General features: G+C 40.0%; 1 protein-coding gene across 2 annotated transcripts in view; it reads left to right on the forward strand.

Moving 5' to 3' along the window:
* The window catches only part of DIAPH2 (diaphanous related formin 2), a 1,247,874-nt gene that overhangs the window by 701,428 nt on the left and 531,810 nt on the right, over nucleotides 1–14,636 (forward strand). For both annotated transcript variants that reach the window (XM_066581425.1, XM_066581424.1), the window contains one exon: nucleotides 13,647–13,776. In XM_066581425.1, the coding sequence (XP_066437522.1) occupies nucleotides 13,647–13,776 (130 nt within the window). The remainder of the gene's footprint in view (nucleotides 1–13,646; nucleotides 13,777–14,636) is intronic.

The raw sequence follows: 14,636 nt of genomic DNA on the forward strand, positions 1-14,636 counted from the left end.
AGAGGTTTTGCAGCTGCAGAGTTTTTGGCAGGCCTTATACTGTTCCTCTTGGGCTCTTTCGAACCTCTGTCAAGATTGCCCATTGTGCTCATGGAGAGATCTTCACAGGATCCCTGCTCCTAGCAGGAAAAGAATATTCTCTCTCTATAGACAATGTAATTGTGGATTGATGTACACCCAGATCTTTAGCTTCTGTAACCTTTTCCAGCTTCATGCATCTCTATACCACAACCTTCGAGACCTTCTGAAATTTCTTTATATTGAGGCTTGGGAACAGATTTATCAGTAACCAGGAGTCGCGTGTCTTTATTTATTGGGCAAAGCATATGTGAAACCTGCACTTACAATCTCATCTCTTTAAGGTCTCACTCACATGGGTGTATGTGGAGATTGTTCCATCTTCCATATTTGCACAAAATAGCACATGCTGCTTTTTTTTACACACATAAACCATGTATGTAAAAAAAATGCATATCCAAATGGCCCAATGTAAATCAGTGGACCTCTAGGACTGTGTATTATACTCATCTATGAGTGAGCCCTGACTGCAACAGATTTTGCCAATCGGCTTTTGGAGACATCATTGAGCCAGGGTCACTTACTTTTTTCTCCCTGCACTGTGTATATTTATTCAATGTGCTTAATAATAGACATGAATGTTACAACTGTTTGTGGGCTATTAGTTACATTTTGTTTATCTATAATTGTGTTTTGATACAATCAGATGACATTTTATTTGTAATCAAAGCAGAACTCTACGTCATTCAAAAGGGTTCACTAACTTTTTTATTGCTACTTTATAGGTTGTTCTTTTTTGGGAAGGGAATTGTTTTAAAAAGAGCACGTTAACCCTAAAGCTGGTCATAATGATAATATCTGCATGTTCTGTAAGTAAGCTACATAGCTCAGAGATGTCATTCTTCGGATACGTCTCTTCTTCCGATTGTGGGGGGGGGGGGGTCATTTTACATCATTACGAGGGGCACATTGTTCCTGAGCGGAATGACAATTATGCTTCTATTTGTTCTCTTGATTATCTACACAGCTGTTATTTTGCGCCATTATAAACCCTCCGCTCTAATGCAGGCCCTTACACAATTATCAAATGTGGTGAAAAATAAATGAATACTGCCAGGTAATAATCTTGAATAAAGAATCGTTGGCTGGATGATTACATGGAGAGAAGTGAAATGGACTAAAGTGGCTTCATGGCCTTTTACACATGAATTAGTCATTACTGTTAGATATTATGATAACCAAGGACAGAAGATTGTGCTGCTTCCTGATCAGAAGGGTACAGTTGCTCCTTAGGAAGAACAGCTAGTAGATGTGAGGAGACTTATAAGACCATCCATGCTCCTCTGGGAAATTGATGCAAATGAGGAGATGGAACATACCTCTATAGCACCACCTATTGGAAGGCAGCATTCCTGCAAGTCAATGTCAGACTTTTTAACAAGTCTTGTAAAAATGACTGTAAATATAAGCGAAAGCCAGAGTCTTCTCCATAAGGCAACGATAACCATGCACAGACAAACTGTTTCGGGATTTCTGCCCCTCATCAGTGTGCAGCAAGTTGCTGGGTGAGAGACCTATGACGTGGTTCAGAAGAAGTATACAATTCCTCCTTACTGATCAGGGATGGTGCTTTATTCTTTACATGGGTCCTGGTCAAAAAGGTGGTCCGACAGTAATATGAAAATGATGCCCACCTCAAGGGGCAAATGCAGAATATTTAAATGGGCGTTTCTGACTGCATGGATGGAAGTGGCATTCCCATTGGCTTGGCGGTTAAAGGGGTTTTCTGAGTTATGCTGTAAAATAACAAAGTGATACTCACCTTCTCCACTCCCTTTAACATAGGTGATTTGAGAGAACAAAATGTAACTATAATTTCATTATATTTAACCTAAATAGATATAAAATTCTATATTTTGGGGAGCCTCAAACCTCTGTTTTCCACATAAAGATCTCTAAATCCTTTCACAGAGCAATAGGGATGTGTGATAAAATTCTGTCCACCTGCAGTCACCACTGCTGAGAGCGCACTATATGATGATGTACTACATACAGCTCTCTGTCAGCTCGGTTGTACACTGAATGGCCACCTCATTAGAGACACCAACACTTTTACCAGTGGGGTTCCCTGTATGGACATTCTCTCTGTGACCCCGGAGCATAAAATCAGGTGGCAAGTTTTCTGTGGATCAGTTTCAGTGTGAATCCACGTTAGATGGGAGAATCCAGAGTGACTTCCAATGGGATCATCGTTGCTAGAGTAGCCGGGGCCAAGCTTTCACTACCAACCGTGTGGGGTTTTATTGCATAACTATGTGTTTAGTATACAGAGAATAGCGTGTTCGAGGAAAGAGATCCAGTACAAGGGGATCCTGTGTACGGAAACAACCCATGACTGGAAGGGGTCTTAGGAGGATGTCAGCAATAGTTTTGGCCAACAGGCACTGCACAGTATAGCAAATTACAAATTGGCCTTCAATCTCGGTACCCTTGCAATTAGTTTTAAGCAAAGTTTACAAAAGTTTGCTGAATTTTGGAAAAATGTTCGATTTGGTCTGAATTAGTTTGAACTGAATTAAAACTTCACCAATACCCCAAAAACTAGTGCATAACACAGTCTAAGAGCCAAAAAGCTCCATATTACCGAAAAAAAGGAAGAGGAGAAAGAGGAAAAATAATAAAATTAGGAAAAGGAACAAGAACAGAAAGAGTAAGAGGGAAAAACAATTGGATGGGGAAGAATTCCTTCCTCATCATCCTCTTCCTTTCACTGCATTTTCTTCTAATCTGTTTAGTCAAGACAAACTGGTTGAGGTTCGTACTTGTGCCGAACCCAACTTTTAGCAGCGGTGGACCCAAAACAGGGTTCTACTGTTTCAGTTCGCTCAGCACTACTTGCAATATTTGTATTTTTCCTTTGCTGAAGAATGAATTAGTCTTTTCTGCATAAACCAAATGATTAGGATTAGAGATGAGCGAGCATACTCGCTAAGGGCAATTACTTGAGCGAGGATTGCCCTTATCGAGTACCTGCCTGCTTGGAAGAAAAGATTTGGCTGCCGGCGCGGGGGAGCGGTGAGTTGCGGGAGTGAGCAGGAGGGAGCGGGGGGGAGAGAAGGAGAGAGAGATCTCCCCTCCGTTCCCCCTTCCCCCCCCCCCCCCCCCGCTCTCCCCTGCTAACACCCGAATCTTTTCTTCCGAGCGGGCAGGTACTCGCTAAGGGCAATGCTCACTCGAGTAATTGCCCTTAGCGAGTATGCTCGCTCATCTCTAATTAGGATGCATGCATACCGAGCCGGTCCACATACAGCAGACCCATAGACAACTGCCTCCTGTATTGTCTGTAAGAGTTGTTGCACAGCTTGCCAATGCATCTAAATCTGTGCTGCTATGTTGCTTCATTTCGCTCTCTTTCTGGTCTCGGTGTTCTTGTTTTGTGACGGTTTTAACTTCCTGTCTGGCATTTCCTTCATGAGCCAAGTGTTATAAATATCCTTTCACATAAGGGAATGCTGCTTTGCATGAAGGTACAAGAGGACAGAAATGAGTAAAGCTACTTTTTGTCTTTTTTGTTCCACCACTTTCATCCTGACAAAGTGTTCTGCAGATTCCAACCACTGCGCCAGTTCCCCTCCCGCTCTTCTCACCTACAGGACTTTTCTCCAGAGCCCAGCATATGACGTTTATACATTCATTTCTGAGCCGTTATCCCGTGGCTGGTTAAGTCCCTTCTAAGCTCACAAATTGTAGATATTAAATCCATGCACTCAGTTTATCAGCATGTTAAATATGGAGGAACACTAATTCAGCACTTTAATTCTGCGGGCCCTCTGTTCAAATCCCATCCTACGGATAGTTTTAAAAATATACATCATAGAATGGGCAAAATGGGAGAGGGGGATCTGAGCCGCAGCCGTCGCAGCAGGGAAGGTTGATAAAACAGCTTTATGTGACCATTACAATAATAGGCCCCTTTGAAGTGAAAGCTATATGGGAAACATGCAGTTTAACAAGTTCCCGTGTTTGATGAATACGGCCGGAGCTAAGTGCTGCTATTTCCTAAGAGGAATTCCACTCGCTTATACCAATGGCACAGGCAAAAAAAGGTTGCAGATATATGTAGAGAAAAAGTATCATCCTTACATTGCTAGGCCTGTGAAAAGGTCGGATATTGACTCATAAGGTATCTGCCATTCCAATAAGTGGCGCTGTGGAAGATTATTCCATCGCTCATTTGTATGACCAATTTCAAAGCTTACCCCCCAAAATAGGACCATCGATTTATAACTAATTTTTTGTAGGTTGTGACTATATAAAGTGTGCGGCAACATTATGTTATTTTACTTCTGTTCTTCCTGATTCAGGAATAACATGCTAGGACTCCTGTGCAACTCAGAAGTCAAAGGGCCACATGGCATAGAGGAAGAGATGCTGATGTCCGGCATGTACAGTGTTCTTTGACATGATTCACTATGTTTAGATAAAAAAAAGGTGTTTCATAGAGAAAGCCTGTGAGTCCTGCTTACTTGTCCATTATAGACATAGCCTGGGAGTCATGCTTCCCCTCTCCACTATAGACAAAGTGTTACGTCCGCTGAATTACCACGTTTCAGCACGAACGCAGATGGTATCACATCCAAACAAGTTCGCACTGGCTGTATAACGTGAGATACTACGCAAATACACACATAGAGCACCAAGGGACGGTGAACTGCAATCTGGGACCCAGACTCACGGACAGACATAAAACATGACTGATAAACACTCAAAACACTCACCAGCATACCTGCACACATAGCTAGATGAAATAAGGTATTAGTTCATATTTTGGCCAAGACACTTAAGCCCGCAAGCCCACTTCAAGAGTCCTCAATGTCTCGCAGGTCCCTATTCTAACAAGACAACTAACCCCAGGAAACCTGGTTGCAAGCGAGTCAATTGTCCCGATAGGGAGGGCTCCACTCTGAACCTAAGGATCAAACTAGCCCACGGATCATAAACGATCCAAAACAGGACAGGACACAGTTCACACCAACACACCAAGGAATGCGTGTAACACAGAACAGAGCTGTTCACGCACATGTCCGGCCACCTGCACAAACACACACCACACAAAATTCAAAAAAGCGAAACCCTAGGGTGTTGTGAAACTTACTCAGAACTCACATGCATACAGCTAGTAAACTATAGCCTATATAGACTATAACAAATGACTATAACTATAGACTATAACAAATGTCCACACACCAAGGAGAAAGAGAATCAGCCACCGTGTTGACATACAGGGAACTGTGTCAGGAATCATCCATCTGACCATACTTGACATCAGACATCTGGAGGCCACACTTGTCAAAGGAAAAGGTAGAGGGGGTCCGCATAAGATGCAGACAGGGACAACAGGTGTCCATATTGTTCTCAGGGAAGGAGAGAGAGACACTACCGATCAGCATCCATAACACCCAATTTTGAGTGGGAATAGCATAGAATAAGTAAACTCAGTAAAATGACCATTATCCTCTAGTCAGAGAAGCTGGTATTTATATGCAGCAGACTAGAAAAGATTGGCTGGCTGGAGAAACTCCACACTCAATTATCACTCAGCTGTGAAGGTGTGCTCCTGAAAATCCATAGAACTACAGGTCCTATCGGCACAACCTAACATAAAGCCTGTGAGTCCTGCTCCTCCTGCCCACATAGAGTGATTGCATGTTGAGCTGTTAATCTCTCTCTGTACGTTGGGGAAACAGGACTCACAGGCTTTCTCTAAGAGTAAACAGGGGGAACAGAACTCAGAGACTTTCTCTATTGAAAACAACTATCCACATGAATATACTAAATTAAATACGAGAAAAGCATACAACATGGAGCTCAGCGTCTCCCTCTATCATAGAGCTCCCTAAGAGACCTGATAGATCAGCTTTAAAACATGTCTGTGACAAGAGTGACATTCTTCTGTAGCCTTTAGACCCCTGTACTTATTACAAGCTGCTGCAGCGGATTCTTGGCAGCACATTGGGGAAGCAGCTGTTGTTGAAGATAGAATATATAACTTGGCATAATTGGGACTGATCCAGAAAAACGTATGCTAATAACAGTGTTAGAAATATTTCACTTATAGTTCAGGTCATATAAAAGTTTTAAAAAAATCTATATATTATACATAAAACTTTGTTTTTAATTTACTTATCTATAGTATTTTTTGTTTTCGGGGTTGTAGTCAATGATACTGAGGCCTTGGTATTTACTCCTATAGATCATTTTAAGTTACATTTCTTTTGAGAGGACAGAACAGTTGATTGGTTTGGACACCCTTTGTTATAAGTGTCTCTTAAAAATAATCTGATCACATGGTGTCCCACTTTGAGGTGGCATTAAGACAAGAGCAGCCACACAGGGCACATCAGCCTTCCCCGTTGGAGGGGACAACTCCTATGGCATGGAAGTTGAGGCTTCTGACCACCATGAATGTAAACCTATATCAGTGTTATTTAGATTGTATACTGTTATTAGATTACTTTATGCCTTGAGCTGTTGTTGGATGCTGCAGTGGGTAATAATTGAGCACTGTATGGTGGTACTTAAGATTTGGATGCCACTTCTACTTATTGCCCCCATATATGTGTTTAGTTGTCTGGACCCAGGGCAGGGCTATACGACTCTCTAATGTGTTTGGGTATTTCTCAACTTTCCCCAATAGATGATTTGGGGGAATGGAAGGATTGGTGATGTTGAATTTGAATGACTGGTCTTCTGATCCTTGGGAGATAAGCCACCGCCTGAGCTGTTGAGCAGAGTTGGGTACTACCGCACTTCTGTAGTGATCAAAGGGTTAAATCATGTTTATTGTCGTGTTAAAAATATGGAGTTTTCATGCTTTTGTGGTTTTCTGTGTCGCACTGTAAGATGTTTTCTGGCAATGTTCTCTATCCAGGGCCAGCAAGGAAATAGGGCATGTGGTTGGTAGAATAGAATCCTTTTACAGGTGGAGCTATTGTGACAGTATAAAAGAAGGAGTGGGCGGAGCTAAGTTGGTCTAGTTCAGAGAAGACTGAGATAGAGACTAAGGAGAAAGCCTCTGCCAAATCATCACAGAGTAGCCAGTGCAGTGAGAAGAAGAAACAGCTTAAGTGTGAGTACCCAAGAACAAGAACTGTGTAGTAAAGGGAAAAGGAGAGAAAGGAAAGAAGACAATCTAGGCAAAAGGAGAAACAAATAAGGAAAAAAAGGAAACCAGGTCAGCCAGTAATAGCCACAGCCAGGGGGAAAGCTGGAAGGAAAAGCAAGGTTTCCAAATGTAGTTTCTTGTATCAATCCCCTGAGAAAAGTTCAGAAGTGATCAATATCTACAAATGTAATTGTCTGTACTATAGTCCTCTAAAGCAAACTCTTGGAAGCAAGTCCATGTGAAATCTCCTTTGCCCTTGGAATACAAATCTGTTTATGTTTTACTTTACAACCCGACTCCTGGAGTCTCTTCCCACCAATTTAACAATTGCACAGAGGTACTACACTATGTGCTCCAGGGGAAAAAAGCGGTTCTATCCCCATTTTTGCATAGTTCTCCACTTTTTGTAAATTATTACTTTTGTTTGGAATGGGTCCCTACCCGTACACGAACCAGCGTCACAAAAAAATAACACCTTCCCCTTCCCGACTCCGCGGGTAGCTCCTTGAATAAGAACTGCCATTTACCACTGTGCAACACAGGACCAAGCCGTGTTTTCCATTGGAGAGGATCAGCTGTGCCACTGTGACTACCATCTAAAATTTTCCAACTGCTCTCCCTCGGTCTGGGTCGCCACACCTGTGTGTTGTTTGTGTGCATGCCTAAGTCTAGAAACGTCCTGATATTCTAACATGTATTTAGTCCAGCTGATTTTTGCAGTAACATGAATATGTTTTTGTTTAGATGTTTCTAGACTTTTGTGTAGTGTATGTGATCGAACCCCGGTGGTAGGAAGGATGACCGGCACAGCAAGTACCGATCCGTTCTCCACAGGTGTCTCCCCTTCTGGGCCAGTTCAGTGTGCTTGGTAATTTTCTCAGTTTATTTATGTTGGCAGTGTTTGGATGGAGTTGTCTATGATGGATGTGGTTGTGTTATGTTTGTCCATGAGTGTGATATTCGGTCTGTTGTGGTGGATTGTTTTGTCTGTGATTATGCCTGTCATAGTTAAATTTGTGCATGTTATAGTCTGATAGTTGATGCTCATCTATGAGCTCTTGGTGGATTATATTCACTATTTGCTTATGTCTGTGTTAAGTAATCTGTGCCGAGAGTTTGCAACTGGAGGTGATGTGTTGTTTGGTTTCTGCACCATATGACATTTTCTGCATATGTCATCAGTAAGTGTGGGGTCTTTTAGGATGGATTTTCTGTAGTTTTTTGTGGCAATCCAAAGACATTACCCCAAGTGGGCCAGCGGTTTGACACAGTTTTGTGAACATGATCCCAACTAAGGTCAAAGGCATGCCAACCATGGAGCTCCTTCTTCTCCCGTGATTGCTTCATGGTGTTGGTCTGTTGTGCAATGCCCAGATCACAGGAGTTTAGTGTTGTGTTGTTTCCGTCTGCTGGAGTTACTGCTTTAGGCTGCCTGTCCACGGGCGTTGCAATATCCCGTGGTGGATCTTCGCAGCCAGCTGACGGATCTCCACAGTGAGCCTATCTGACAGAGAAGCTCACTGCGGAGAATCACGGCAATTCACATTATGCCACAATTTGCAGTTCGCGAGCGGAGAATCGCTATGATTCTGCCTGTGGACAGACAGCCTTATGTAGCTGTGATTTCTCTTGTTTTCTGTAAAAGAACTCTCATAGTGTCTGTGTTTGTTGTTAGTATTTTTATTTAATGACTGGGCATGGAATAAAATAGAAAAATATATAATACTCACCTGTCTTCGGCTCCCCCCCCCCCCCCTCCCCTGGGAAACAGCCAAGCGGCTCCAGGGGTTTCGGTTCCCGGTAAGTACTTTGGTTGGAAGTCAGGTGACCACTGCAGCAAATCGGAGGCTGCGGTATTACCATCTTAAAATCTTGGCATCATGGTACTCAGGATGTGGGCAGAGCAGTGACACTGCAGCCTCTGATTGCCTGCAGCGGTCACCTAACTTTCATTGAACATACATGCATGATGCCATCCTTCACCCACTACAGCCTCCTGTTCCTGAGGCCCCTTAGAATACCTGATGTACACTGAGCACTGGCGGTGCTAGGTAGTCTACAACAATAGATGCAGGTCACATGAGCAGCACAACTTGACAGCTCAAGTATTACCCATTTTTATAACTGAAATCAATGTACTGCAATACACAGACAAGTCAGGTCCTCCATACAGAGATTATCTTTCTACCCCCTCCACCCCACCCCTCCATTCTGGTTACTAAAAGGGTGAAGGTACATCCCCTTTAAATGGTATCCTTTATAATGGTTGTGAAAGTAGTAGACAAGCCGCAAAGCCTGTTGTTTCCTGGAATGTCCCTTTTAGTATTAATGGTATATCATAAAGGCTACTAATAGGCCACCATCCGTGCTAAGCATTCAATGAAATAAACTCATTACGGTTTTCAGTTCAAAACCCAATAGGCTCATAATCCAGGAACATTACATACTGTCAAATTTACCACGGCAAATAATACAACATTTTCTGTTTTGTTTCCAGACAATTTCTAGGTATTATATATTAGGATGGCTTGGCTCCAAACATTCTTAAATCCATTGTGCAGTCAAGGTTTCAAACACGCTTATAATTATGATGTTTGCATGTGTTGCAGGCTATTGCCGTTCGTCAGCCTATCTAACAAAAAACATATTTTTTGTCTGCCGGCGATGGAAAATGCTGCACTGCGTCCTCGGACCTAAAAATCTTCGGATTTGTGTTCGGCAGCGGCGCCTTTGTTTCAGCCCGAAGAGAAAACAAACATCATTACAGACAAAGTATTTAAAAAGTTTCAACACCAACTTTCCAAGTTTTCTTTCACCGCTGTCTAATTGAGTATTGATTTTGGTTCTCTTAAAACGCTGCCATGCTTTGTTTTTTCCCCCCTCATCATTATATTTTAACATTAAAAGGAAATTATATAACCGCTCTCATTAAGACTAATTAACTTTAAACAATGGCTCGGCATTTCAGTTTTTAATTGCTGAGTTTTGGAAATTGTGTTTGTTCTTGGGGAAAATTTGAGAAAATGTTCCAATTTGGTGGGTTACAGTATTTTTCGTCTTTTAGAAAGGACGGTAGTAGAAGTCAAAGGTGTTCTGACATGCCAAAGAAAACTCCATACACAAATACCAGTATGACCTCTAGGGGGTGGTAAAGAGCTCTTACCTTAAAGCTGGCTTTAAATAAAGCAAATGCTACCCTCATACATTGCCCAATATAGAGGTGCAGAGCTGATATTCATATCAGCTCTGCACAGGTTCTCTGCAGATCTTATGAGTGATTATTGTACAGCTATTTCCAGTAATCACAGGTAACATCCTTTCTGTCATTCACTTTTACTTTTCTTCTCTATCTGGCCCAGTCAAACATAACAACTTCTCCCAGCCACAACTTGTCTATGCAGAATGGCATGCACATCTATCATGTCTATGGCCCATTGCTGTTACAGTACTCTCCCTGTGTTATCCACACATCTGCAGAATTTCCCAGTAGTATCCCAGACAGTAAATATGCCCCTTGTGATGTCTCACACAGTAACAGTATCCCTCTTCTTGCCCCGCCCCCCCCCCCCCCTCCCCACAGGCTTCACACAGTAGGTTACGCTTGTAGTTCATCTCACACAGCAAATATGCCCACTTTTATATCCCCATTCAGTAGTTAAATTCTTGTAAAAATGGGGTAGTATTATAGTAGGTATATTTTTGTATATAGGGGGCAGTATTATAGTAGTTATATTCTTGGACATAGGAGGCAGTATTATAGTAGTTATATTCTTGGACATAGGGAGCAGTATTATAGTAGTTATATTATTGTACATAGGAGCAGTATTATAGTAGTTATATTCTTGTACATAGAAGGCAGTATTATAGTAGTTATATTCTTGTATATAGGAGGCAGTATTGTAGTAGTTATATTCTTGTACATAGGAACAGTATTATAGTAGTTATATTCTTGTACATAGGAGGCAGAATTATAGTAGTTATATTCTTGTACATAGGAGCAGTATTATAGTAGTTATATTCTTGTACATAGCGAGCAGTATTATAGTAGTTATATTCTTGTACATAGGGTGCAGTATTATAGTAGTTATATTCTTGTACATAGGAGGCAGTATTATAGTAGTTATATTCTTGTACATAGGAGCATTATTATATTCATTATATTCTTGTACATAGGGGTCAGTATTATAGTAGTTATATTCTTCTACATAGGAGCAATATTATAGTAGTTATATTCTTGTACATAGGGGGCGGTATTATAGTAGTTATATTCTTGTACATAGGGGGCAGTATTATAGTAGTTATATTCTTGAACATAGGAGGCAGTATTACAGTAGATATATTCTTGTACATAGGAGGCAGCATTATAGTATTTATATTCTTGCACATAGGGAGCAGTATTATAGTAGTTATATTCTTGTACATAGGGGCAGTATTATAGTAGTTATATTCTTGTACATAGGAGGCAGTATTATAGTAGTTATATTCTTGTACATAGGGGGCAGTATTATAGTAGTTATATTCTTGTACATAGGGGGCAGTATTATAGTAGTTATATTCTTGTACATAGGAGGCAGTATTATAGTAGTTATATTCTTGTACATAGGAGGCAGTATTATAGTAGTTATATTTTTGTACATAAGAGGCAGAATTCTAGTAGTTATATTCCTGTACATAGGAGGCAGAATTCTAGTAGTTATATTCTTGTACATAGAGTCAATATTATAGTAGTTATAGTCTTGTACACAGGGAGCAGAATTATAGTAGGTAGATTCTCGTATGTAGGCGGCAGTATTATAGAAGTTATATTCTTGTACATAGGGGCATTATAATATTAGTTATATTCTTGTGCATAGGAGGCAGTATTATAGTAGTTATATTCTTTATACATAATGGGTAATACTATAGTAGTTATATTCTTGTACATGGGGCAGTATTATAGTAGTTATATTCCTGTACATAGGGGGCAGTATTATAGTAGCTATATTCTTGTACATAGGAGGTAGTATTATTGTAGTTATATTCTTGTATATAGAAGGCAGTATTGTACTGGTAGCAGTTATAGTCTTGTACATAGGAGCAGTATTATAGTAGCTATATTCTTGTACATAGGATACAGTATTATAGTAGTTATATTCTTGTACATAGGAGGCAGTATTATAGTAGTTATATTCTTGTACATAGAGGGCAGTATTATAGTCGTTATATTCTTGTACATACGGGGCAGTATTATAGTAGTTATATTCTTGTACATAGGAGACAGTATTATAGTAGTTATATTCTTGTACATAGGAGGCAGTATTATAGTAGTTATATTCTTGCACATAGGGAGCTGTATTATAGTACTTATATTCTTGTACATAGGGGGCAGTATTATAGTAGTTATATTCTTGTCCATAATGGGCAGTATTATTTTAGTTATATTCTTGTACATAAGGGTCAGTATTATAGTATGTATAGGCTTTTTCATGGGCGGCAGTTTTATAGTAGTTATAGTCTTGTACATAGGGGGCGATATTATAGTAGTCATATTCTTGTACACAGGAGGCAGTATTATAGTACTTATATTCTTGTACATGAGAGCAGTACTGTAGTAGTTTTTTTCTTGTACATAGGGGCATTATTATAGTAGTTATATTCTTGTACATAGGGTCAGTATTATAGAACGTATATTCTTGTACATATGAGGCAGTATTATAGTACTTATATTCTTGTACATAGGGGGCACTATTATAGTTGTTATATTCTAGTACATAGGAGCAGTATTATAGTAGGTATATTCTTGTACATAGGGGGCAGTATTATAGTAGTTATATTCTAGTACATAGGAGGCAGTATTATAGTAGTTATATTCTTGTACATAGGGGGCAGTATTATAGTAGTTATATTCTAGTACATAGGAGGCAGTATTATAGTACTTATATTCTTGTACATAGGAGGCAGTATTATAGTACTTATATTCTTGTACATAGGGGCAGTATTATAGTAGTTATATTCTTGTACATAGGGGCAGTATTATAGTAGTTATATTCTTGTACATAAGGGGCAGAATTATAGTACTAATAGGCTTGTTCATTGGGGGCAGTATTATAGTATTTATAATCTTGTATATAGGGGTCACTATTATCATAGTTACGGTCTTACAGATAACTATTTCATATATTCTGATATGCAAAGTGGGTTAGAAGGCACAATAAGCAAAAATGACAGATATTATATTTTCAATTTCTACAACTTACTGCAGCTTTAATAACTATATTCATATTTATCAGAAATTGTTCTTCACGTGCCTTTGTATTGTAAGGTGAAAATTACTAGTCTATGGGAAAAACAGAACGTTGATGATTTCCACCTGATTGATGCATGTAGTTCTATTCTGCTTGAGTGCTATTCTTCCTAGTCAATAAATGCTTGTACATCGATGGGCGTCTATATCTGAATGGTAATTTTGTAATTTCTTTAACAGATTCGAGACACAAAATCTTCGGACCAAAAATCCACCTTGTTACACTTTCTTGCGGAAGTTTGTGAAGAAAAGTTTACAGAGATTCTGAAATTCCCTGAAGAACTTGAACATGTGGAGAGTGCCAGCAAAGGTAGGGACTTGTTATATTACTTTCCTTGAACAACAAAAAATTGACCTGAACAAAATCCTTAGCGAAGTCTTCTCCATGCTGATTGTATTTTCACATTTTCCACGCTGCCTTTTCCAACAAGCCACATCCTCTTATAAGGTTTGCAGAAGACAATTAAGTATCTACTTGTTCTCATAATTTGTTCTTCAAGTGGAAAGCTTGACTTGATTTCAGAAAGATCGACTTCTATGCTTTCCTGATTGTCCGTGAGATTCTTGAGTCACTTACTTCAAGGTGAAAGGTGTGACTGACGTCTTTATAATCCTATAATAACCTTAGTCTACATTAATTTACACATTGCAGGGAAACCTTTGAAGAAACAAACATGATCAAACATCACAGATATCTTATCCTATGCATAAATTAAGCACAACCATCATCAAAGGTCCTACTATAAATACCATGAATCCTTCTACAGTAGCTGCTAAGGGCTGTAGAATACAGAAGCACCAACTTCCTTTAGACTCCTAACCTTGTGTGGATTGGACTTGAAAATGCACCCTCCCAACTGTGGTACGAAAATGGAAAGGGGGAGGGGTTGGTTGGGGACATTGACCTCACGGCTTGTCTCTCCTTCCTCTAAAGAAAAAGATGGAAGACGATGAACAAGTAAGAGAGTAAGGTTTTATGGTGTGAGCCTACACAAGATGTGGGTCTCATTTTCATGGTTTCTATGAGGCTCTTGCACTTTCTATCGTGGCTCCAAATAGTATTAGTTTAAACATCTCCACAAAGGATGTCATTCTATTTCTGATGCCCATTCATGAGCAACTTAGCAAAGGAACTTCACCTGATAGACCCTCTCTATTGCAGTCTTCTTT

Source organism: Eleutherodactylus coqui, chromosome 10 (genome assembly GCF_035609145.1).
Source record: "Eleutherodactylus coqui strain aEleCoq1 chromosome 10, aEleCoq1.hap1, whole genome shotgun sequence".
Taxonomy (NCBI): Eukaryota; Metazoa; Chordata; class Amphibia; order Anura; family Eleutherodactylidae; genus Eleutherodactylus; species Eleutherodactylus coqui.